Source organism: Carassius carassius, chromosome 18 (genome assembly GCF_963082965.1).
Source record: "Carassius carassius chromosome 18, fCarCar2.1, whole genome shotgun sequence".
In the NCBI taxonomy this organism is placed as follows: domain Eukaryota; kingdom Metazoa; phylum Chordata; class Actinopteri; order Cypriniformes; family Cyprinidae; genus Carassius; species Carassius carassius.
Genome location: NC_081772.1, coordinates 17,795,435 through 17,822,534, shown reverse-complemented (window position 1 = coordinate 17,822,534; position 27,100 = coordinate 17,795,435). Strand labels below are relative to the sequence as shown.

Genomic DNA, 27,100 nt, shown 5'->3' with positions numbered 1-27,100 from the left:
CACTGCATATCACCACAGAAAAACAGTGCAAAATAGAAAACATTGCTGCAAATGTAAAGCAAGTCTGACAATAAACAAACATATTATGCCAAGACAAAAGAAAAAGAAAACAAGAAAAAAGAAACAATGAAGTTAAATTTACATGTAATTATGTGAAGTTCTGGTGTAAGATTATGTATACTGTATGTGTTGTACTACTCTATATCTTGTATATTAAGTAGATTATTCAAGATAAGACAAGAATGAGCTTTTTTCTCTCTTTCTGTCTGTGTAAGTTGGCACTATTATTTTATTATCTTTAACCCCTGACCTTTTCCTCACACCTCACTGTGTTTAAAAGGATTCTAATTATTATTGTAGGAAGTTTGGGTCAAAAACCTAAATAATAATAATAATAATTAGAAGTAATTATGGTCTCATGACTTTTTGATATTTATGTGTGTGTGTGTGTGTGTGTGTGTGTGTGTAACAGAAGAAAGACACTCATAAAAGTTTGCAGTAACATTAAAAGGTGAGTAAATGACATAAAAATACATTACAAGTACATGCTCTATAAAATTAAGCACACATATTTTTCAGAAGGGTATCTTTGCAATATTGCACACAAATCTGATTTGGTTTTCAAATCTGATCTTTGGGACTGACTGTCCACAGTGTAATTTTATAAGTGATGAAACCTGATCCATTCACACAGTGTCCTCAATATCTTGGTTGCTATAGTAATCACTTCAGAGTCAGCCCTCTGCTAAGAGACTTGAGAGAGTAACATTCATTGTGGAAGTGCTCAGTAAAAACACTTTCCCACATGATTCAGAATAAACTAATTTTACTTGGAAACTGTACATATAGACCACATTAACACAGGACATGTACAGGCTATATGGCGAGTTAACTTTAGGTATTTACTTCATCTTAATCTTTGATATTACTGTAATGTAGTCTATTGTCAATTAAGCAAGGCCTTTCAAAATTATGATGTGCAATGAAAACCAGTTTGTTTTAGATTTTGATAGCCACTAGTGATATAAATAGATTGAATTACATTAAATAAATAAAACAAAGTCTCTAAAAGCTAAGTTTTCAATTACATGGTAGTAGAAGATAGATAACTAAATAGTTAACCCACTTACGCCATCTACTGCTACAAAATATACACTACTAGTGGATATACGTTTGCTTGTAATCATGGCCTAAAAACAGGGCCGGCTTTGCCGACAGGCTACTCTCTCACCTTGGGCACCAAATAACCTAGAGCCGGCCATGCCTAAAAATAACCTAAATTCGTATTTGATATAGTTTTTTGTGGGGTTTTTAAGTTAATTTCCTATTTTATAATAATGCTGTGATGTTTTAGACGACATACATGAATACATTAATTCATTAATTTTAATCAGGCACAAATTGTACAACCTCCCTGTTCCTCCATGTGTTCAAGGACCCCTCAAGATGTCCATGCTTGCCGAGCGTGAGTTTACAATTTGGGATGTATTTTAGGATGATTTCTTTTACGTTTTAAAATATTAGTTGCCGATTTTGTAATATTCTATTAGGAGATGTATTTGATTGATGGTACATTGGTATATTAAAGTTATTATTGCATTCCTCCACATTGTTTAGCATGTTTGCTAGCAGGCTAGCAATCGTGGCTCTTTAATAAAAGGTCGGTGAATCATATGAGTTGTCGTGACTCGTGTACGTACTGTACATGCAGCTTTATACTGCTTCGCATAAACACAATACACTTGTGACATTTCTAACGTAATATCTTCTGATACAAACGTAACACGAAAGTGGATGTGTTATTATAGCAGTGGTTTAATATGTAGAGTTTGTAACATGCTTCTTATCATGTTGATATTTCATCAGCTCGTCGTAAACAGAAGTGGTCTGTGGACCCCAGAAACAGCGCTTGGAGCAACGATGAGTCCAAATTTGGACAGAAAATGCTGGAACGCATGGGCTGGGCCAAAGGAAAGGTAACAGGCTTAACATATAAAACAAAGCGCCTCAAATTCCTGTAGTGAATATAAAGTTTAGCTCAAAATTAAAAGGCGGTCGAATACTGCAGAGAATTGTGGTCCAACTGACAGATAACACTTTCCATGACAGCTGCCACATCAACTTAAAAATGAAACATTCTGTTATGAATTAATGAAGAATGATGTTTTAGATACTGCCAAGAGAACATTATGTAGCTGGCTGGCACAGATGAAGAGTTGATTGTAAGTTGTTTAAATTACAGTAGTGTTTGTGTTGTTTTTTCCTGATGGCCTCACACTTGACATTTCTGAAATCAGTTTTCCTCTTGTTTCACTTGAAAGGTGAAAATCAGTGAACTGTAATATAAGAAATCTCCACTTCTTGCTTGTGTGGAAAGGTAATCGTTCTTCTAATGATGTTATAATTTGTGTGAGATTGTGTTTTTTTTTTTTTTTTTTTGTGGGGCAGGGTCTTGGCAAGAGTGAACAGGGGGCTACAGAACACATCAAGGTTAAAGTCAAGAATAACGGCCTGGGTCTGGGCACTACAACAAACAACGAGGTGAAGAATTGTTCCTGTGCTCTTAGCTTTAAGTTGCCATGTTCTGATTATTTTTTATTTTTATTATTATTATTATATTTTAGGACAACTGGATTGCCCACCAGGATGATTTTAATCAACTCCTTGCTGAGCTTAACAGCTGCCATGCACAAAACAACACTGATAGTAAGCAGAATTTTAAACATGGAGTGCAATGTGTGTGCACATATATATTTGTGTTAAAGCACAAAAAAGTCTAATTAAAAGTGAGAGCAGAACAATTGAACTTTGGAATGTTTGTCATTGCAGCTTTGAAAATTATTTCCCCCTAATGGTCACTAGGTGGTGCTATTGTGATGTTAAAATAATGTCAAATGTGATGTGATCATTGCCATCTGGTTTTCATTTCTCTTAAGCATTAAGTGTGCGTCAGTATTCTGTTTAAAGCCTTGTGTGTGATAACACTTTTTTTTATTTTTTTTATACTTTCAGACCCCACACAGGAACAGGGATTTAGTTTGGAAGAAAAGTCAAAGACATCCAAGAAAAGGGTCCACTACATGAAATTCACTAAGGGTGGGTCATTCAGTGTCACGGTTTCTTATATGTATTGGACAAGGATTTTTAAAATAAATAGTTTTTAGAAATATTAATATAATTTTAAAGTGACTTTTTTTTTAGTTTTTAGAAATATTAATATAATTTTAAAGTGACTTTTTTTAAGTCACAATTTGTACCCAATAAAATATTTCAGAGCTTAGAAGTCGTATTTTTAAATTTAGGCTTTCTAATATATTCAGGATTTTCAAGTCAGTGGGAATACTTTTTTTTTTCAAAGAAAAAAAAGGCTGTTTCTGAGTGGGTGAATTGAAATCAGTATCTTGAATTTTGTTGTTTGGTCATATATTTCATTGCTTGTTTTCTAAGTCTCCTTGGAATCCCTCTAGCGGCCGGGTTGAGAACCATGGCTGTAGGCTGTAGAATGAATAGTTTTCTATTTACAATTTTATTTAAAATAAACCAAAATAATAATTATATAGTTTATAGTTAATAATAATATTATTTGTGGGCACATGCTAGATGATTGACCTTTTTACAAAGAAATCACTTGAGTTTATCTCTATGTTTTCAGGTTTGCCTATTTAATTCTGGTGGTGAAAGGTTATTGTTTTTTAAAAAAAAATAAACTACATGTGTTAATTTGAAAAACAGCAACCAAGCCAGTTTTTTTGTATTATTTTTTTAAATTTCCTTTATAAATGAAGCCCCCCCCCCCCCCCCCCCCCACACACACACACACACACACCGCCCGTCCATCACTTCCTGTGTTCAGTAGCTGAACTGTGTACGCTTTGGCTTATGTAGTAAAAGCTCACGGGTCACCGCTGCAGTAGATCAGCAGGATCTAATTATGCGGTCAGCTTAACCAGAAGGCTGTGCCGTCCCTAGTACAGAGCGTCACTTCATGATTCTCCAAGTTTTCTGATGATCATGTAGACAAACAATTAACCTGAGTTTGATCTGGCAGATGAACGATCTCCCTGAATGTTTTGTCACGTACTGTTGACCTCTGCTGAATGGCTCACATCCTTCCCAGCATGGAAAGCAGGGCGGCCTGATGTTTGTTGGTGGTCTTTATGAGTGGGAAATTTATTTGCCCTTAGGTTTTCCATTCTTGATGCTTTGACATTTGAATAAGTGGTATTTTTAGACATTGTCTCATATTCCATGATGGATGCTTATAAAAAATGTCAGGAATGTTGGGGAAAAACTCGTTGTCTCTTATCACCTGAGAGGACACCGTAGCATACCGCTCCTAAGCTTGACTTCCTGTTTCCTGTGAGGAGCACAGGCCAGCACGCTCACTTCTCAAAATGGCCTCAATCAGCACCTGATGAGTCCCACAGATAACACAGCACCCAAAACAATGTTAATGTTGTTGTCTCTGTTGTCAAAGCCTTTGTTTAACTACGAGAAGGAAGAGCGTACTCTCAGTGGATGTGTCCCATGTCTCATGAGACGAACTGGACATCTCACACACAACCTCATCACGACCCCCTGTGGTAATCGGGCCACCTCACTAACCTCGTGTCCGTGACCTCAGCTCAACTCTGATTGGTTATGTGGCGGCCCTTTGCCTCCGTAAGTCCCATTTTGTGACTTCCTGGGGGTGAAAAAGCATCACTCAAGCTCATTAGGAAAAGTTTTTTTTCTACTCTTGGTATGACATCACACATTCTGAAAACGTAACCATTTAGAGATTAATGGTAAAAGGTATTCATACCTTTTGCAATGCAATTCCTCTGAAATCCTCTGATTATGATTTATACAATGACAAAAGAATTCTCGGAAGTAAACTCTGTTCTCTTAAGGTGTGATGTAATTTGATCATTATCAGTTTGTTCAAGGTTTATGTTGCTGTATCTGAAAGTGGAATTAAGATGTCTTTGACAAACATAACACTGGTTGTTAACGACTACTAACAGATTTGTAGTTTGTTGTCATGGCAGTTGGCTTGTTACTGCGTCAGGGTACCTCCTACCTTCCCTGTGGAGGCTTTGTTGAGTGGATCATCTTTTGCTGATATTGGTTGCTCTGTAACCCATAGATGGCCTCACCTTTTGTACGTTTCCGGAGTATGCCTCACCAAAGCTGTTGCCAGGTTAAGGCCTTTGATTGATTTAACAGATTAACTAGTTATATCTAACACTCATTTTAAAGTAAATGTAAATACCTAAGTTAGTCTGGGAACCATTAAACTCTCTCTTATATATGAGTATACCATCATCATAATGTGCTTAGATGTTTGCTGCTTGCTTGAAATATAAAAATTTGGGGGTCAGTATTTAAAAGTTTTTAAAAGAAGCCTCTTGTGCTTACCAAGGCTGCATTAATTCAAAATCCAGTAAAACTGATAATATTGTCAAATGCTATGTGGAATAATATTATTTTTTTTATTTTTGAGTATAATTTAAAATATAGTTTTTTCCTGTGATGGCAAAGCTGAGTTTTCAACAGTCATTACAGTCTTCAGTGTCACATGATCCTCCAGAAATCATTCTAATGTGCTGATTTGCTGCTTAAGAAACACTTCTTCTTATTAATCTTATTGTTGTAAATGGTTGTGCTGATTAATATTTTTGTAGAAACCATGATACATTTTTTTTTAGGATTCTGTAATGAATTGACAATTCAAAAGAACAGCATTTATTTGAAATGGAAATCTTTTGTAATGTTTTAATGCATTTTGTCACTTGATCAAATTAATGCATCCTTATAAATAAATTATTTATTTTTCAAAATAAAAAATACATACTGTCCCCAAACTTTTCAGTTGTACTGTAAGAATATCTGTGCAAACTGTTACTGTCTTTATATAAGGTGTGTATTTACTTGTTTATTTTAGAGTGGACCAGCAGTCATGTGTTCCCTTTATCTAAACAAAAAAAAATTACATATATATTTTTAAACACAAAATAGTTTCTATACTTTTCATAATTCAGATGACTTTTATTCTAAAAACAGTAATTCAGTCAACTTTTGACTAATGATATCTTAAATGTTATCTGTAGAGGTCTGTTGGTGTTGAATAGCCTCTTGGTGCTGATTATCTTTTGTCAGGAAAATAAAGCGTAAAGATGGTGCAACTGTGTATATTTCTCCCAGTCTTATGGAGATGTTTTGGACTGGTCCTTTAGAATAGAAGCAAACAAAACCCTGCTCTAGACAGGATGGAGGTAGCCGTGAGGTTGCTAGTTTCAAAGATTGATGGCTTTCAGAACAGGAGAAAGGCACCAGCGTCTCCAGCGCCCATCTCAGACATGAGCATCGTAAACCAGTAACCCAGATTTAATTGGCTGCCCATTTATCAACTGATCCAGTATTTCTTGATGCGAGTTGAACTGCAAGCACTTCATCATCTGAGTGGGTCAAGCTGTTACACAGATGAACGGAACAATTTTGGGCCCCCTTCATTAATAATTGATTTCTTTTGATAAACAAACCAGTGCATATAATATTTCCATCATTACTATTTCCTGTTCAGCCAGTTAAAAGAACACCCCCCTCATATTTTGTCACCTTCACTTCTTGTTCCAGAAAATTCTTTTTCCTTGTTTATTTAATTGCAACTGAAAAGCTTAGAACTTATCCAGGTGTCTTTTGAGGCAGTCAGATTAGCAAGTCGATCCGTAAAAGCCTCTGTGATTACTAATCCGGTTTGACCAGAGTTATGCCACATTCATTCACTTCTCAATGGTGACCTTGCTTCTAGGGCACTATGAAATAATTAAATATTTTTAGAAATAATAATTTATTATATTAAATAATAATAATTTTAAATATGTTTTTTTCATATTCAGTTTTATTTTTTTCAGAAATTCGTTTTTTTTTTCTGTTTTAATTTTCTGGATTACATTTTTTCCATTTCAATTTTTCTAGACTATTTTACTGGTTAATGTTAGTTTATTAATCAAAAAGCATAGTCTTTTATTGTTTTTGTCTAAATTAACGTGTTTTCCATAAATTTTGCAAATTTATAAAGAATTTAAGTGTTTTTTTTTTAAATTACAAATACTGTGTGTATTTACATTTTTCTGTTGAATAAATTTTGGTAAATTGAAAATGTTTTATTAATAGTTGTATTATTGTTAGTAGTAGTATTATTACATTAATATATTTTTTGTCAGACTCTTCAAGTTAAACGGAACTTTCATTTTGACGGGTTGCTGTGAAGACCTTTGCGTTTCTGTTTGTAAATCATATGACAATAGTTTTTCTCACAAGAAGCGGTTAATAGCTCATGCAGTGACTCTCAGAGCAGTTCTAGAGATTATTTTCATTTGTTCATGTACTCCTATATTGAGACGGCAGAGTCTGAAAACTGCGAGCGTCACACGCATTTCAGTATATGTGTATTAGGGCTGCACGATTCTGGATAAATTGAGAATCACAATTTTTTTTGCTCTCTAATCACGATTCTCCTACAATTCTGAACTAAATAAAATAATTTGTTACAAAATGTCATTGCTGCAGTCTATTTAAAAGTGTCTAATTAATCTGAATGAATTATTAAACATTTTAATATACACTACCAGTCCAAAAATCTTTGAACGGTAAGATTTTAAAGTGTCATTTATTTCTGTGGTCAAAGTTGAATTTTCAGCATTATTACTCCAGTCTTCAGTGTCACATGATCCTTCAGAAATCATTCTGATATGCTGTTTTGCTGCTCAAGGAACATTTTTTATTATTATTACTATTATCATTATCACAAGTATATAAATTAATACTTTTATTTTGCAAGGATTCTTTAAATTGATCAAGTGTGACAAAGACATTTATAACAAAAGATTTCTATTTCACATACATTTTGTTCTGAACTTTCAAAGAAACCTGAAAAAAATCTACTCATCTGTTTTCAACATAATTATAATAAATGTTTTTTTGAACAGCAAATCAGAATATTAAAATAATTTCTGAAGGATCATGTCACACTGAAGACTGGAGTAATGATGTTGAAAATTCAGTTGTGCATCACAGGAATAAATTACACTTTAAAATACATTCAAGTAGAAAGCAGTTATTTTAAATAATACTGTTTTTGCTGTACTTTGGATCAAATAAATGCAGGTTTGGTGAGCAGAAGAGACTTCTTTAAAAACATTACACATCTTACGGTTCAAAAACTTTTGACTGTATATATATATATATATATATATATATATATATATATATATATATATATATATATATATATATATATATATATATATATATATATATATTTAAAACCCCAGTTTTTATATTATAATGATGAAAAAGTTGTTTAAATCACTGATTCAACGAATCACCCATAAACCTACTTCCCTTGTTTCACTACTGGATGAATCAGCGTTTTTGAACGATTCTCTTGAATGAAAATTCATTCATTGACACATACATTTTTAAGACACTTGTCGCCACCTAGTGGTGAAACAATGCAATCGACACAAACGTTATTTGAAGCGCAGTACTTACAAAAGGGGATTTGCTTTATTTTGATCGCTGCCAGATAGATATCAATGTTTATATCTGAACTATAAACTTTATCCCAGTATTTCTGTGATAATATAAATGACTGTAAGACAGAAATAATACTGTGTAGTTGAAAAGACAGTTTGTGAAGATGTTTTTTTAGCCAAACATGCTAACTGATCCGGTAAGACTTTGTCAAAGGTTTAACAGACTCGGGAAATCGTTGTCATTTAGAAATGAGGTCGAGAGGGTGTCTGAATCGACATCGCGATCTTTTAACGATTAATCGTGCAGCTCTAATGTGTATTAAATGAAACTGCGGGTCTGCGCCATTTATTCACACAGAGACACGCAGAACCAGGGTTGTCCTTAGAAGGGTGCAACTGGTGCGGCCTCGGTGAAAGGACCGTGGGGGAAACACCCCCATCCAGGGCGGATTGGGACTCATTTTCAGCCCTGGAGTTTCATGCCTTAGACCGGCCCACTTTAGTTCACAACTCACTATATTAAAATAATACAATTAAAACCTCAGAATATAATTCCCTACAGCCTTGTAATTCATTGTATTTTTAAAAACATCATAATTTCCAATTCAGTGCAAAAACAATAGCCTAAGTTTTACTTCACAGTGAAGATTTATTAGAACAGTAAATAACAGGATAGTGTAAGAATCTCTTTTCTTTAAGATTTAGTATTCATAAATATCCAAACATTGAAATAAAGAAAAATTAATAAAAACATATATATAAAACAAAATAAAGATTAAAATAAAATGTATTGCACTTTCTAACGACAGTATCATCTCAGTTTCATTAATGTATTGCTGAATCATCAGGTATCATTAATTATCTCTTTTTTTATCGCATTTTTCATTGAGCAGGGCTCTTCATTACTATAAATTTTTCTGAATGACAATCCTACCTGCCCATTCTGGTGTGCTGGGCTCATGACTGGAGCTTGGTAACGTTACTGGGCCTTGCTCTTGACTGTTAGCAGCAAACTGGACTAGAGGCGGCTGCTGCTGGAGAGCTACAAGAAAAAGTTTGATACATGAGCGGTGGTTTGCAAACAACGTTGTTTTGCAATGTCGCTAGCATCTTGAACTGTTCCTAACTACCTTAACGTTAGCTTACTTACCGGCCTCGTCGTCTCCGTTTGTTTTGAGGAAGAATGTGCTCAGCTTAGAACATTTGGCCGCGTCAGTTTCCAAAGCTCTCTTCTTATTTATTCTGGACTTTTCAGCACTACATTTGCGCTTTATCCATTTTTATCTCACTTTTTTTTTATTTTGAGCAACTTGCAAGGTGACGTGTTGAGGGCGGGGCCAGGGAGTCAACAGATAATCACGTCATCATTATCTTGCAGGCTGCACTCTGCGAGAAAATATTAAATAAAAAATAGTGGGACGGTGGTAAAATAATAAATAAAAAGAGTGGGGCTGCGGTAAAATAATAATAATAATAAAATATGTATTTATATATATATATATATATATTTCAACCCAGTGCCATGACAACAATGGCCCTCGCAGCCAAAAAAACATACCGGCCCACCGGAATTTTCCCGGTGCTCCCGATTAGCCAATCCGGGCCTGCCCCCATCCCCCGGAACACAATCATGAACGGACTGAGGGGGACCAACACCACTACTTCGCTCCCTACATCCCCACGTCAGCTAAGGACGGCCCAGTGCAGAACATACAGGGTTCATATTTAAATATTTGCGGTTTATTATTCACAGACATTAGTCCATACAAAGTTTTCATTTAAGTTTACTGACCTACTTTTGATTTATTCAGGCAAAAAATTGCAAATACTGTGACATTTCGCATTCTACATAAATTCAGTTTTTATGACTGTATTCCATCCGCAAAGTGGAAATTATAGGGCCCTACCTTGCATTCAGCAGGATTTCATAACCTTGTGTGCACTGGGAGATTATACCGCCACTCATGCATAGCTTTCAGACACTATAAAGAGTTTTGTTTTTAAAGGAATAGTTCAATCAAACATTTTGTTTTGCTTTGAAGAATGTCCAAGCCACATGTTAAATGACGTTAAATGAGGACTAGTGCGGTTAAGCTCCAAAATGATTAAAAAAAAAGTGTCCATACAACTTTTGAAGAATTCAGAAGCGACGTGAACCGATTCAATCAAGTTGTTATTCACAGAAAATGCCTGATTCACAATGAATTATTTTTAATTTTTAGTCTTCTTTTCTCTCTTTTTTTTTTAAGCAGAATTGGTTGATTTAGTTCACAAAAATAACCTAAATGATTCATGAATTGGGCAGATGTAGTTTTTACCTTCACCTTACTGATTGAGTGATTAATCATGAATCAGACTGATCCAGTTCTTGAGTTCAGCTCACTGATTCAATAATTAATTCACCGTGATTAACAGCTTACTGGATGGGAAGGTTTTCAGTGACTTCAATTTCAGGTTGTTCTCACAAAGCTGTCATTTTAAGTTTGAATATCTAGAATATATAACACAAGTCATAAGATGCTTCTATGGTACTTTTGCCTTTTTGAAGCTTGACATCTCTAGTCCCCATTCCTTGCAGCTATATGGGGGGAAAAAAGTGATCAGTACATGATTCAATGTAATCCTCTGAAGGTTTCCAGTGGCATTTGTTGTTACACCCGAAACTAACCCTTTGTTAGTTGATAGATCTCTTTTCCAAAAGTAAAAAGGTCATTTTTGGGCTCCACTTGTTGTCCACTGTGATCAGTGGAAAGCTTGTTCGGGCCTGGCCTTTTGTTTAGGCTGCTTACAGGATACCTTGGTTACTTGAAGGCAAGGTCTCCCCTTTGAAAGCCACGCTGAAAAAGACCCTAGAGCAATAAATAAGAGAGTGTTATCGAGAGCTGCTTGGAGGAAGAGGATGCAGCTGTACGAACAGGACTCGCGGCTGAGACGGGCGCCCAGGCACTCCTGGAGCCTTTGAGCTGCTGGAAAACGGGAGGTGTGAGGTGGGGCCGTCCCTGAACCGTTTGTTTTTCCTCAGCCGTTTCATCCCCTGTGACCTCTCTTACCTCTAAACCTTTCCTCTCGGCAGGAGTTCAAAACTGTCCAGTGACCCTTAGCCATTTAAATCAATAGTTTAAATCAAAGTTAAACGCCACTAGAAAAATATCCATTTGTCAATCGGATGCGACCGGAAACGTTTCCTTTTCATCTCTCCAGATGTTTGTGAAATGCATAATAAACAGTTCTCTTTTCAAATCGAAAAGGAACTATCACTAACGTCTTTTTAAATATGTATTTGGTAGTGCACGGTAGTTTGACAGGTTTGGCAGAAGAATCTGCAGGTTGAATAGAACCCTGCTGCCCTTACATTGAAGCAGAGCTCGAAATGTTTACACAAATGTTCTATTGTGTGGAATAATGTCAAAGATCTATAAAAAGTCTTCTTGTTTTTAACCTTTTCTCACAGGAAAAGACCTGTCCAGTCGCAGCGAAACAGACCTAGCTTGTATTTTTGGGAAGCGATCGAAACAAGAGACAAGAGACCAAGATGAGGTAAGCAGTGCAAGTTGATGACAACATCCATCTTTTTTCAAAAGTTGCTTCAATAATATTCCAGGTACAAATTAATATAATAATGTTGATTACCAAAATAAAATAAAAAAATCAGTTTGTCCCTCTTCTTGGTCAAGATGCGGTCATGTTTACTGTTGGTGAATTTTTGTGTGCAAAATCCAATAATTTTAATAGAAATCCGCTAAGTCCATTGAATTTTGCGTGAAGGCGAAAAATTTCTCCATTTGGATTTCACAATTTTCACAGATTTCCCACGGTAACCAACAAAATCCCAACAAAAACTTTTACTTCTGAGTGATCTCCCAGTAAAATCATCTCTTAAAATCATCGACCAGTTACTGTCAATTTTTGTTGTAACCAACATACTCAAGACACAAATGCTGTTTAACCCTTAATATTACTTTAAGATCCAAAATGAGCCTTTCCTCAATGTTGAGCTGACATTTAAAATGTGTTATCTAAATCTTGAGATATAGCAAAGCTATTGCAGCAGATTGCATGTCATCTTACGCTCCATCCCACATGTAAAGACCACTGACCTCTGCTTTAATGTGACCCGCTTGCAGCAAGTTTCAGGCTGATAATGATCGTGTCATAGCGTGCAGTCTGACTCCACACACGAGTCACTGTAGGCAGGGATCCCGCTTAAATCCCCTTAAAGGATTTGCAACCTCTCTCACCCCTAGTCCTGTCAGGATCCTCTGTGGTCAAATCAGGAAGTGTATTTCTGATGATGTGCTAGTGGGCACGATCAAACTGCATTTCCCCATCATCTCCCAGGTACAGGAGGCAGTGATAGAAGTAAAAACAGAATTACTGATGATCCCTTCAAACCCTCGAAACTTGGTTTGGAGAAGTTGGTTTGAAGGGATTATTTAGTGGAGTTTTGGCTTACACTGCTAGTTTGGATTCAGTTTGAAGGTGGTTCCCCCAGCCCATGTTGCAACTGTATTTCCTTTGCAAGTCCACCTTGAATTTGGCATTGTAATTTATGTCCACACCTATTTATTTTGCAAATCTTTTCCTTATTTATTTGTTGAGATGTAAATAGTATACTGCGGTTTTGTAGTTTAGTTCTTAGTGAGAATTTTAATTCCGAGGCAAGGCCGCAGAAGAATAGTTTTAGGTAAGCTTAGGTTTTAAGCTTTGGCTCGTGAATGAAATGCCACATCAGAGCAGCTTTGCTGTTGTCATGACACTCTGCATGTGCCTCGCTTCTTGGCTGCTGTGCAAAGACGGTGTTGTTATAAGTTGATTCTCATACAGCATAGAAATAACTGCCTATTTTGGTATTTTCGTATGTCTACCACAACTGAGTGTGCGAATAAATGAAAGAAGACCACTTGATGTGTCCATTGTCAATACAAATATTCTTACGATGTCAATAGGGGATTTTCAGCAAGCATTTAATGTCAAATGTCTTTACTAAAAGTCAAAATAGATGGTAAGACTAAATGGTTTGAATACTTTCCATACAGTCATCAGTTCTAGACTATTTGTTTTTGGAAAATTGTGGATTACGATAAGAAAAACATTTCTGCCTGGCAGGAAGTTTAAATCAATTCATTCTTCAGCGTCTAACTAATCAAGCAGGTAATTGCCAACATTATTAATGTTTGTTTAGTTTTTAGTGTTTAGTTGCTAAGTGCCAGTGTGTATGGAATTACCAAACGTTGAGCTGAGCAATTTTGCAACATGCTTCTGGGATTTTCTAACTGAATAGATGAAATGGGGTTGGCTGGACTAAACAGCATTTTTTTTTAAAGAATTTTTTTCGTCCAGTAATATATTGGTCAAAGTAAAAAAAGAAAAAAAAATTCTCTTGAACTTTCTCTTCATTAAAAAGAATCCTAAAAAAAAAAACACAAACGTTTTTAGAATTGGAATAAGAAGAAATGTTTCTTGGAGTAATGCCGCTGAAAAATCAGCTTTGCCATCACAGAAATAAATTATTTTATAATGGATTCAGATAGAATTTTAAATTGCAATATTTCACAATATTATTGTTTTTACATGCAGATTTTTCTCGAAAACATAAAAAAAGTTCTGTTTTCAAATGTACATTTTCTTTTCTTTTAAAGATTGTTATTAAATTAGTTGATTTCAGATTTTGGTTATGCTATTAAGTAGTATTTTTTTCATATTGCTCACTGTCCACCCTCTTTAAAACCCATATGAATTAACATTCTGTATGTTTAGACAGTCACAGTATGTGTGTCTACATATGGTGTCCATGTATCATCCAGTTTGTCACACAAATCCAAGTTTAATTTTCTTAACCTTGTTTGACAGTGGTTTGTGGTGTTTGTGACATAGCAGTTGCATGCAGCCCCGGCAGAACCACCTCTTTACTGAGAAAGCGACACAATAGCAGCGGCTCATGCTTCGCCTGAATTTGGAAGTGCCGGCAGTGTGCTATATATTTTTTTTCTTCAGCTAATCGTTTTGTTGCAGTTTGTTATTGTCTCTGGAGGGACTTCATTGACCGGATTGAAAACCAATCTGAACAGGCTCACAATGGTATCCCAGGAGGCCGTGTGGCAAAGGGCTGGTGGCGAACCCTGTAAACGAGGGGCAGTTAGGCCTGCATAGGAAGCCAATGAGGGGGCGTTGTTTATGTGTGCATTGTGTGCTTGTGTGGTGATACGGCCAGTGGAAGATTTTTTACCGCGGTATATACTGTAGATGCATCCTGGGTTCACAAAGAGGCAACATGACGAACCGACGCTTTAAATGCTTTAGTCTGTGCAAGGATGGCAATTATATACTTGTTCCATAGAGTTTTTTTGACCAAGCTTGTGTCATCAGTGTCACTTTCAGGTTTTGGTGCATTGCTCAGTTAGCGTTCATATAAAGAGTCAATCTCACTGCTGCTGTGTCTTGGCCGCCCTCACTCCCACCTCTTGCACCAGGGGTTTTCCTCCTTTCTCTCAGAGCTTCCTGCCAGTCCCTTATCTCTTGTCACAGTGTTCTCTGACACACATGCATGCACATGGGAGGCTGTTCCAAGTTGCTTATTACCTTGATTTAAGAAGCTGTTATGGATCTGTGTTTGTATTTTTCTGGTGCAGTAGTATTTATTTGTTTTTTTCATGTTTTGTTCACTGTGACGCATGATGATGAAAAAGTCACATCTCTGAGGAAGTTTAACAAAAATGGAAAGTGACCCAATTGCTTTTCCATCTTTAAAAACCGGTTGGAGCCTTTTTGCTTGCATAAACAGATGCTGAGTGTGAAATATTGTGATGGACCACAGTGCTTCTCCACCTTTTTTCCTTGAGGCCCCTCATTTTTTTTTAGGGCACATTTTTAGAGCCCCGTAAGATATTGTTTGTTTTTCTGTTGTAATATCAAAGCTGCTCAATTAAATTTTTAATTTTCTTTTTTTCATTTTATCTTTGTTTTATTTATTTTTATCTTATTTAGCACTTTCACAGCAACCTCTACCTTTAATACTTTTGAGCTTCACATATCTAGAAAAATCTATATAAATTTTTAGAAGCTTTTAAGATGTTATTCATTCGACTTTTTCACCTTTAAAATTCCCTCATATATCCAGGTTTTTGAAGAACGTGTGAATCCTAGTTCATAAATAAAAATGACAGTTGAGGAAACAAATTAAAATGAGAAATACAGTGCCATCTTATGTTAAATTTGAAATGGTCTGATTTTAAATAGTTTTAGCCCGTCCTGCATCAGGAAGTTTGCTGAGGCCCTCTAGTGGGCCCTGGCCTACTGGTTGAGAACCACTGCTAACCAACATGTTGAAGAGACGGCACTGACTGCTGTCTGGAGGCTGTGCTTCTATCCATCACTGCCTTCTGCTCTGAACAATGAGGGAAGATCTCTGCGGCAGAGAGAGTGATGTTCACAACTAGCGTTTTTGGCATTATGATGTTTATTTGAGTCTTTTCCCAGTTGTCGGCTTTACTCGATCACTTTTTTTTTTGTCTTTTTAGCTTTCAGTATTTATTCCTGATGTCTCTTATTATTTTGTTCCCTCCCTGTCTCTTTCTCTCTTGTTGGCTCGTTCTCTTCTCGGGGGCCTTAGTTAGGCTGTAGGCTAGTGTGTACGGACTCATGAGGAGTGGGTGTGATTTATCTCCCTCGGCCCCTCTGTAGCCCCCTCCACTCCGGCAGGCCCAGAGGAAAGAGCCGAGTTTGCTTGAACGTGGCTCGGTTTGCGAGGCCCCAGCATTAGCTGAAATAAACCCTCCTGCTGCTGGTGAAAAATGTCTTGTGATTGGCTAATTAATCAGTCAAAAGGGGAGCGTCGCGGCCTGTGACTTGAGGGACCCGAGCAGGCGACCGCTGAGGGCCTGCTGATAAATGGACTCCCTCCTGCTTCATACATCAGTGAATCTTAGTCATTTTTTACCTCTGCTCTTTGCGTCAATGGTGGATCGCTAAGGCCTACACTTATATATTTCACGTGAAACTCCATCTGTGTGTGTGGAATGCGTTCCAGACAATCGTCTGATTTGGTCTTTGCTTTAAATTGCTTAATAAATAATGCCTATTCAGCATAATATCCACATCAAAGTTGTAGTTTTGATATTGTTGTGTTCCACATTTTTCAGTTTAAATCCACAAACAATAGTCTTTCAGCTTGAAAATCGCAATGATTCATTCGATATTTGTTTTGATTTGATATAAGTCAGTTTTGTATCATTTTGGCCATTTTTCTTTTTTGTAGGGATTTTTTGTGGCTTTTCCATTTATTGTAGGCTAAAAAAGATCCATTGCTACCTGTTGATGGAAGTCCCTTTTTTTTTTTTTTAAGAATAGTTCAATACAGCAACAGTGCATTGATCTAAATGGATAGTAAAGACATTTATGGTTTATATAACATATAAATGTAATACTAAATAATTAAAAGATTTCTCTTTCTGTTCTTCTGGAAAAAAAAAATGCATCACCGTTTCCACAAAAATACTTACAGCACAACTGTTTTCAACATTGATAATAAGAAATGTTTCTTGAACACGAAACCGTATATTAGAATGATTTCTGAAGGATCAAGGATTCACAATGAAGACTGGAGTGATGATGCTGAATTCAGCTTTGCAGTAAAATATATTAAAATCGAAAACTGTTATTATAATTGTAATATTATAGCTTATTTTTAATAATAGAAAAAACGTAAAAAAATCTTGCAATTTTTAAAGTGGGGATTCATCTGATGTATAAATTATTACTACTATTATATAAATTACAACAACTTTAGTAACCTTTTTCAGCAGAGAAAAATAGTCTGAATACATTTAATTGCACTCTTACATATGTAAATATACTATGTAACTACCCACATAAACAGCCTATATATTGTTTTTTTTTATTACAAACGTAAAGAAACAGGATTTCTTTTCTTAAGCTAAGCGCTGAGACCGTTTGTCTCTGGGGTTGTCTCCATGGTTCCAGTCAGGCGGTCAGGCATCTCCTCTCGCTGTGTTTCCAGAGGTTGGTGTGACCCCCTGTGGCCTCTCCCACTCCCACACCAGCTCCAACACAAAAGCCGTCAGACTGGAGGGTGGTACCTGTAGCTCTTCTGTATCAGCCCACGCCCGTCCTCATGAAGGATCGCTGGCCAGTTGACTCGCACATTCCCCCGATGCTGCCACCTCACCAAATGAGGAGAAGAGGTTGCACCATTTGGCAGATGAAGCGGTGAAGGGGCGAGAGGCAGCGATGTCATTGGCCTCATGGGAGTCGGCTGGTGGGCGGAGTTGAACACCGAAATGCTGCTGAGGATGCAGAAGTTGAGCTCCCAAGTATACCAGCGGGCTGATGGAGCTCCCATAACTAAACCGCTGAGCTTCATCCACATTTAATATATGACACAAATTTCTAATATTAGATATTAACGAAAGATAATAATAAAACTAAAAATTTGTCAACATTTAATTTCAAAATTTTAGCAAATTAGGCTTTTTAAACTGTGTTTAATTATATATATATATATATATATATATATATATATATATATATATATATATATATATATATATATATATATATATATATATATATATATATATATATATATATATATATATATATATATATATATAAATATATATATAAATATAAATTTGAAAGTCTCTTCATGGCTGCATTTATTTGATTAGAAGATACAGAGAAAAAAAAAAATACTGTAAAATATTATTGCGATTAAAAAAAAAAAACTATTTACTTTATTTATTACTCCAGTCTTCAGTGTCATGATTATTCAGAAATCATGCAAATATGCTGATTTGTTGCTCAAGAAACATTTCTTGTTAGTATTAATTATAAAAATGTTTACTATTTTAGACTTACTTTTTTTATAGGATTCTTTGGACACAAAGTTCATGAGAACAGCACTTACTTGAAATTAAAGTCTTTTGTGTCTTTTCTGTCACTTTTGATCAATTAAATGCATACTTGCTAAATAATATGTTGCAATGGTTTAGAGTTTAGCATTGTGTTTTGGTGCTTCATTGGACCCTGCAAGTTCAAATCTGGGTTGCAACATCTCCAGATTTGATTGATTTTATCCCTTTCATTTCCTGTACTCTCTTTTCCTCTCATTAAAAAGTTACAAAACGCTAATAATAAAAATCTGAAAAAACTTTAAACATAAAAACAGAAACTTTAGGACCAGACAGCAGTGCTCACTGGTGCGATGTAACCATGTGCTCCGGCATGTTATGCGGTAACTGCCGCCTGTGCGCCGTTGTTCAAAGACATGTTTGTTTTTGAGTGGGAGATCCCTAATATGTTCTCAGATAACATCTAATTGCCTCAAACAAAAGCGCGGCCTCCCTTATGCTGTTGACAGGGCTACAGAGTAATGAAGAAACGGACTGAAATGACTGCTTGCTACATACCCTCTGGCAACTGGCTTTACGCCCATGCCAGCTCTGACACGTACAAATTAGTGTGAAAATAAAAACGACATTAACTAAAAACGGTAACTGAAATGGCCAACTTCTGCAGTCATTGTTGGCCCAGGCAAGTCTGCCCTGGCATGGTGATTACAGTATGAATAGAGGAAGCTAACTGCCTGACGCTCCTGAGAGCCACCACCTCTGCTGTTTTCTTGGGCCTCGACTTGCATTTAATCACCGCCAGTTTAATCTAATAAATCACCGCAGTGCAGAGAATAAATGGTGTGCCCTCCATCTTGGGGCTGACACATCAGCTCCTTGGAGGGCACGGAAAGGCAAGCACTTTACAATGTAAAGTAAGCAGAGTTTAGTGATGATGCCCTATGCAGCGTGTTGTTGCCATTTGTTACTCATGATAAGTAATGAAGTCTCAGGTTGGTGGAGAGGTCTGCATCACGCCGGCTTACTGTTTGCATTAGGTGTAGGTCTTTATTCAAATACCTCTTCATTTCTTACACCTTCATTTGACCAGTTTTATTCATAATTTTTTGTCTTTATGGTTTATTATTTTAATGATTAATATTGAAAATCAAATTGTTTTTGTAATTATTATAAATAAATATTAATTTAATAATTTATTATTATTATTATTTATAATATACACCAGAGAAATTATTTGAAGTTTATGCTAAATTGACATAATAATAATAATAATAATAATAATATAAATGACAATAATTGTAATAATAATTTGTTATTGCTGTTGTTGTTAAATTTGTAATATAACTTTACATTTAAATTAATTTATATATGATGCACCCTGAAAATGTTGTTTGGTGTAGATTGTTGTTGTTATTAATAACAATAAAATAATAACAACAATAAAATAAGCAGTAATGTGCTTGTTTTTAATCCATATCTGTGTAAACTTGTGATCGACTGCTATTTACCTTTTGGGGGGGGGGGGGGGGGGCTGGCAATGTTTGAATGCATCAATTAAATTGTTTTTTTGATTGCATCTGTTCTAACATGTTGTCTAAAGTTTTGTGTACATTATTTAGATATTGTCTTTCCTTGGTAAGAAGAGCATTATGCTTGACGTAGATTTAAAGAAACATGTCTCAAAGGATGGCTTGTAATTGGACTATTTGCTTTGTTCCACTTCATTACATTACATCATGATGCATGTTCAAATGCTCATTAAAGCATGCAAAGCACTGTATTGCGTGGGTGCCACCAGTTTTGCTGTCCGCCCATATGAATGGTATGAAGGATGGCGCGGCGGGTCCTTTCTCCTCATCAGGGAGGGACAGCTGGGTAATCTGGGTCCCGATCCATAAGCCCAGGCCACCACCAAATTTATAATAGTGGCAGGACAATGAGAACACACTCGCACACTCAGCCCTCTTCCCAATATCATCTCAATATTATCCTCCGGCCTGTGAGTGTAATGGGCCAGGATCTATTTTGTTTAGAAGGTATTTTAACTTGGAACCCTCAAAGGAGTAAATTATCTTCAATGCTTCCATCTTCAAAAATTGAAGGATGAGAAGAGAAAAACATTGTTGATGTCTTAAAGAATTGTTTTTTTTTTTTCACAAATGAAGATTGATTGATCATTTAATTCCGACTTTTTACCTTGCCCTTATCCATAGGTGATGCCCAACGAAGATCTAAATCAGTTATTCATTCAGTCAGGCACCATTATGTATGTTTTTAAGAGTGTTTTAATCAGTTTAAAAATTAGCAAAACAGGATCATAATTGCAGAAATATGACCGATTTTTATGTCCCTTGACCAAAGCAAACAGTGTTTTTCTTAAATATTTAAGTATTTTTTTTATTAATTTCTTTTTTTACATTTATGTATTTAATATTGTCATTTATAATTTATTACTACTATTTAATTATGATAGCACACTACTAACAAATTGTTTGTACTGCATGCTCACTCTATTAATATATTAATGCATGCTCACTCTATTAATATATTAACACATATATATATTTTTTTTCAGTCAGGGACCAGTATGTACATTAAAAAAAAATATATATTAATCTTTTTGTATTAATTCAAATAATATACAGATTAGCAAAACGGGATCATAAATATGACCGATTTTAAAGTCTGGTTGCAAGGTAAAATCAAAGCAAGAGAGATAGGACATGTTAACACAAAAACATATACACACACACACACACATATATATATATATATATATATATATATATATATATATATATATATATATATATATATATATTTCCCTCCCCCAATATTATAATGTCTTTTTCAACATTATATCACACTACTAACAAATTGTTACCTATACAATGCTTGTACTGCATGCCCAATGTATTAATGCATTTATACATTTATTTTTGTATAACATTCTCAGCTGGGATTATTGTAAAAGTATTGTGAAAAATCAGTACTAGAAATAATCCTAACTTTATTTATAGCACAGTGTTTTTGTACCATATTGTGGTCTTTAATCCCTGGACACCAGAAGTTCTCATTGCTGACGCAGCATTTGCAGTGCTAAACTAGCGTTGTCAGAGCACCGTGTCTCTGTGCAGGAAGGATTATTACTTTTGTATTATAAATTAGGGTCTCTCTGACATAGCACAGAGTTGGACAAATTAGTTGCAGTTTTCAGCAGCAAAATCAAGAAAGTTGTCACGATTTGGGGTTTTTTTGGTTCGTGAACACATTTCGACAAGGGTTTTTTTCACCGTTCCTGGCTGCTTCGGACTGTCTGCTGCAATGTGTTGGCGTCAGCGGCAAGTTCTTGTTCTTCGGCTTCCTCATCACACAGCCTTTTGAATGTCCCGACGCCCCCCTCCAAGTCCAGCCCCACTGCCGCGCCGCCCCCACCCCTCCAGCCGCCCATGCCTGGGGAGAGCGGAGCAGGAAAGAGCCCATAGCTCCTGCTGCAAGGGCCTTATCTGAACACTGCACACAGTTCAGGGAACGCATCCTTTTCCTGGGGCCTCCAATCTGCCAGGAGCAGAGAAAGAACGAAGGGAATGTGGAGGCAGAAGAAGCCAGAGAGCATTTGAGAACATTCAGGGGCCATTTTTGTTGTGTTTACACCCTCATTAGGACATCCAAGCACAGTCATGAAACCTGGACCTGCGTTATCTCCTTGTCAGCCTTCCTGCTGGCTTGTTTGTTTGTGTGCGCGTGCACGTATGTGCTTGCATGTGTGTGGTATAACCCAATCCTTGCTCAGCACTGTTGAGGGAATGCTTCCAACAGCACTTCTCTCGGCACATTAGAGAGATAAGCCTAATGGAGGTCCCCAGGCAGTGAGACATTGCACCACACACACAAACACACAAACACACACACTATCACCACCTCTCCGATGAAGAGGATTTCCCACTCGCTCCATCTCTCTTCCTCCTCGTTCTTTCTCTCCGGAGAGTAATTTCACAGTGTGCTCCAAAATGCCCCCCAGTTGTTTCTCTTAAGTCCCTGCTCTAAGTCAGACGCATCTTCTCTGAAGACAGCACCCCCTGTCCCAAAAACCAGAAATATAGATTTCCTTTTATTTGGAGGTAAAAGTGAGACTCCTGTTTTAACGAGCCTACATCTGCAGTTCTCCAGTCTCCCTCTGGGTGACTTCCAACTTTTGAGGGACCTGTGGCAGCCGCTTGTAGTCACGATGACCATCTAGAACAGCAGCTACCAACACTAGTACTAAAGCACATCTGAATTTTTCAAGACCTGAAAATGACCGACTGAATTCTGAGTATGGGTCACCATACTTGGCTGTATGTCACGTCACTTTTAAAAGAGGTACAAAGACGTCCCTTTGATCGTATTGCCCCAGTGACAAGCTATCTCTCTGTGCACTTCAAGAGCTGCCCAGATCCATTATACTGTTTCACGTGTTTTCTTTCTCAGCTGTTTCTTTTACTTAAGAGGATACTTGAGAAGATGGGCATCTTGACACATACAAGTATGTTTTCAACCATTTAAGGACTATAACGTGGCAAAAATAACTTCAATACTCCCATAGGAGCCTTCAGAAACCCTTTCTCAGACTGTGTGCTCATATACCGAAATGTCATGTGTTGTTTATCCACTATAGAGCAGTAATTCAAAATCTCTACTGATTGTCATTTCTACCAGTTAATTGTGTCTAGCGGTATATCACCCTAACTACTATATATATACTACTACTTATATTATTACTAGTAGTTAGGGTATAGGGCGGTTTATATTATTACTTTTTCGCTACTTATATGTAGAATGCTTTTAACATCTTCAGCATTGCATGTCTTTGTATGTATTTTGCTGTTCCTTGGCTGTACAAAAGCTTTGCAATCTGTTTTTTTTTTTTTTTGGTCCAGTCCCTCCATACATCTTTTGAAAAATGCCGTTTTCACCGGCGTCTCTGGCATAATGTAGAGCACCGGCGTGGTTTAGCGCTGACTTCAGAGCGGGTATTCTTCACTGCAAATCATTATGCATTGAGGAGGCCATTAGCAAAATGAAGACGAATGGGAGAGAGAGTCAACTTGATAAAGTATTGGAGGACGACGTTTTAATCTAAAGTGTTCCTCTGTGGTCTTTCAACATAGTCACTGTTTCTTGCTACAGTTTGGCCTGTTATGATTAAGCTGTATGTTATGCTAGAAAGTTTGTTCTTTCTCTTAATTCTTATAATCACTGTCTTAGTTTGGCCAGTGCAAGCACCGACTCTCACTCATCAGGCAAGTCTTTCAGGAATCAGTTGTTTAATCCAACCATTTACACAGTGACTTGTACATACGCCCCCTTTTGAATCCATTTCCTCTTTATATTTACATGGTGCTGAATATTTGCAACACTGTGTAAAAATATATAAAGATAAGAACAGAATCAGATTCTTAACCGATTGAGAACAATAAATGTTTTCACTTAAAGACATCTTTTGGTTATTATTATTTAAACTAAGTGTTTTGTAAATGTTTTTTAGCAGATAGTTCAGATGAAGTTCAGTGATGTCATTAGATACCTGGTACAAGTCTCAGCATGACTGGAAGTTGACTGACACCTGTTTAAGCATTTAATGACACACACATGAGGGGTGTGTGCGTCAAGGTTCTTCAAATTAATTGAGGGGTTGTCCTATTGATTCCTAACAGACAGTTCGTGCTTTCACTACTGGATATTCTGCTTGCATGTTGAGTTTTTAGTCTTATTTTTATAGTAAAGCTATTATCATTGTTATTATAATACAGATAAAAAATACTTATAATTTAACTGTAGTGAAACTATAATGATGATAGCTCATAAAGTGTATGATATAGCTTTCATTCTTCAGGTCAACCATATATTCATGAAAAAGAAAATCCGTTTGAATAATGAAAGCAATAACTTTGCCATAGTATCCTTTCAAATGTTAAAGTTGCCTGCCACAGTCATTGCATGCTTTGCATATGCTGCCCCGCCCCGCCCCACCCTGCCCCACCCCCGGAAAAAAGATCAGGCTCAGGATTTTTTTTGCTTTAACCCCTGTAATAATAAAAGCATTAATATAATGTCATATAATAACAATTTTGTTGTATTCTACAGTTTTTTTGTTTTTTTATTATAAACATATGTACTGTGCTATGTGTATATATTCTTCTTGTAGTACTGTAAAAATTTTATATTTTAATAGAAAATTGATTTGTTAGAAAAATATACTGTATAATCACTTGAAAATAGTAATTATTATACCGTAACATATATTATTGTAAATTGGCATAATTATACAATTTATAATTATTTTATTAAATTATTTTTATGATAAAACATTTAATATACTTTAACAACCATCATCTTTTTTTATAAATTTTTATAATATACTTTAATTATATGGTAATACTAATAATGCAATTATATATTACTATATATCACTACTGTTTTATTTGTTTGTTTTATTTGTGTTGTTATATTGGTCTATATCTTTCATTTAGGGAAGCAGTGGACCTGACTCTCAGGAAGAGAGAGAAGAGGACAAAGACACAGTAACTAATCTGAACCAAGAGACACAATCAAACACTGTGACCAGCACACTGACCATGCAAGAGTACTTCGCCCAGCGGATGGCCCAGATCAAGAAGACTGCGTCTTCATCTGAGGTCAGCAGCAATGCATCTTCTCCACTGGCTACACCTGCCTCCATGGAGGACTCCCCCAACACCAGGGATATGGAACAGTCCAAAAAGAAGAAAAAGAAGAAAAAAGACAGGGAGAGTGAAAGAGATGTGGAGGAAGATGCACTGACCTCAGTAACAGGAGAGTGTGTTGAAGAGACAAATCGCTCACAGAAAAAGAAGAAAAAGAATAAGAGGAAACGTGAGGAGCGGGATGAGGATGGAACTGAAGTGGGCAGCGCTCCTACAGTAATGGATGGCACCACTGAAGAAGACGCTCCCACCACGGGAAAGAGGAAGAAGGAGAAAAAAACATCTCCAGAGGTTCATGCAGATGAACTTAAAACAATAGAGACTGGGAATATGGACCATAAAGTTTCAGATAAAAAGAAAAAGAAGAAAAAGAGAGAACGGGATGAAGAGGAAGGAGCAACTGAGGAAGTGGTGCCCAAAAAGAACAAGAAAAAACAGAAGAAATGATTTCTTACAATGAACTGCTCTCGGAACGCTTGACTTTCTGATACCATCATGTTTTTGATATCGAGATCACCAAAATGAATGACAATGAAGCTGATGAATTTACATTTATAATAGTTTTTTTTCTCCATATTTAAACTAAATGACAAAACATTAAAAAACAACAACAACAAACTTTATGTGCAGTTGTGTTTTTATGTGTATTTGTTTTTCTTTGTTGTCAGGGTTTCCTGGAAGTAAAATTTTTAGAATATTTGTACAAAATATCTGATATATTGAGAGATAATGGTGTTGTGAAGCATTCGAAATTCCTAAATGTAGAAATTTCACTCTCCGCCTATATAATTTTAAATCTGTATTAATCTTTTTTCAGTACATTTAACATCATTTAAAGAAATTATAACTAATCAGGTGAGAAATAATGTATTCTACATATTTTTCACTGAAGAAAGAAATATGATGGATTGAACGCTATGTATTAGGACAAAAGGAACCATCTGAAGTTAAAATGTCTTGATGGTTTTCTTGCAAACATGCAGCTTTTCACTTCACAAGATATTAATTGATGGGCTGGAGTTTTATTGTGAAATATTTCATGTTTTTATCAGCTGTTTGGACTCATTCTGATGGCACCCATTCACTGCAGAGTATCTATTGGTAAGCAAGTGATGTAATACTAAATTTCTCCAAATCTGTTCTGACGATGGCAATTTACATTTTTTGGGGTTAACTATTTTATACAGTACTGATCATAACTATTAAATGGTATAACATTACTACGATATTAAATATTAAACTGCTCTCATGCACTCTTTCAAACCCTTGCTTAAATGGATTGGAAATTACTGATAATATTCAAAACAAATGTCTCTGTTCATTATTTTGCCATTTCAGTGTAGATCTATTCCAGTCATGGTCCTGTGGAGTATACTAAAGAATTGTGTTTAAAATATCTCTGTTATTGTGTCTGTGGTGTATTGTCAAATTTGTGGCAGGTGGTGACAGTCACCTCAGGTTCCATTGCACTAAAAAAAAAATCATTCTTCATATGCATGCAACTTATGCAATGTTGACAAACCGGCTCTGTGAATATTACTTGTACAAATTGTGTAAAGGTGTCTGCCCCTTCACCCCTTGTTCCCTTTAAATTATTTACAGCAAAGGATGACTGAAGAGTGACAATTTAAGATAGTTTCAGTGACGAAATAGTTATTTGCACTGCAGTTTATGTTCTTAATTAGTTTATAGGATAAAAATGACTTTCTGTTCAGTATTTCAGTCTCGATTCACATCTGCTGTTTTGCCAGATTTGTCGCTGTCTTCTTTGGAATAAGTTGACCAGCCCAACATGTCAGCAGTGTTTACTGTCAGTATGATTTATTCAAATAGACAGTTTTGGGACATGGATCATGGGCCTTAAATTTAATCTCACCTATTTTGCACGTATCCTTAATGATGACGCTAAACAAACACATTTCGCTTGTTTGTAAGTGTATGATTAATAGCACACCGCTCTGCGTGACCCTGCTTTTCTTTGTCA

At 36.0% G+C, this 27,100-nt stretch overlaps 1 protein-coding gene across 1 annotated transcript; it reads left to right on the top strand.

The window, feature by feature from the left end:
• The first annotated feature begins 1,330 nt into the window (after positions 1-1,330).
• On the top strand, positions 1,331-25,734 carry LOC132092586 (PIN2/TERF1-interacting telomerase inhibitor 1-like). Its single transcript, XM_059498880.1, has 7 exons — positions 1,331-1,465; positions 1,867-1,976; positions 2,449-2,541; positions 2,625-2,706; positions 3,013-3,096; positions 11,974-12,059; positions 24,904-25,734. Exons 1-7 carry the CDS (start codon positions 1,447-1,449, stop codon positions 25,561-25,563), a joined length of 1,134 nt encoding a protein of 377 aa, XP_059354863.1. The 5' UTR covers positions 1,331-1,446; the 3' UTR covers positions 25,564-25,734.
• The last annotated feature ends 1,366 nt before the right edge of the window (positions 25,735-27,100 follow it).

Bases quoted from the DNA above. Each gene is read 5' to 3' on its own strand.
- LOC132092586 (XM_059498880.1), top strand. The intron at 2,542-2,624 runs GTGAAGAATTGT...ATTATATTTTAG, and splicing joins GCACTACAACAAACAACGAG to GACAACTGGATTGCCCACCA. The intron at 3,097-11,973 runs GTGGGTCATTCA...CTTTTCTCACAG, and splicing joins CTACATGAAATTCACTAAGG to GAAAAGACCTGTCCAGTCGC.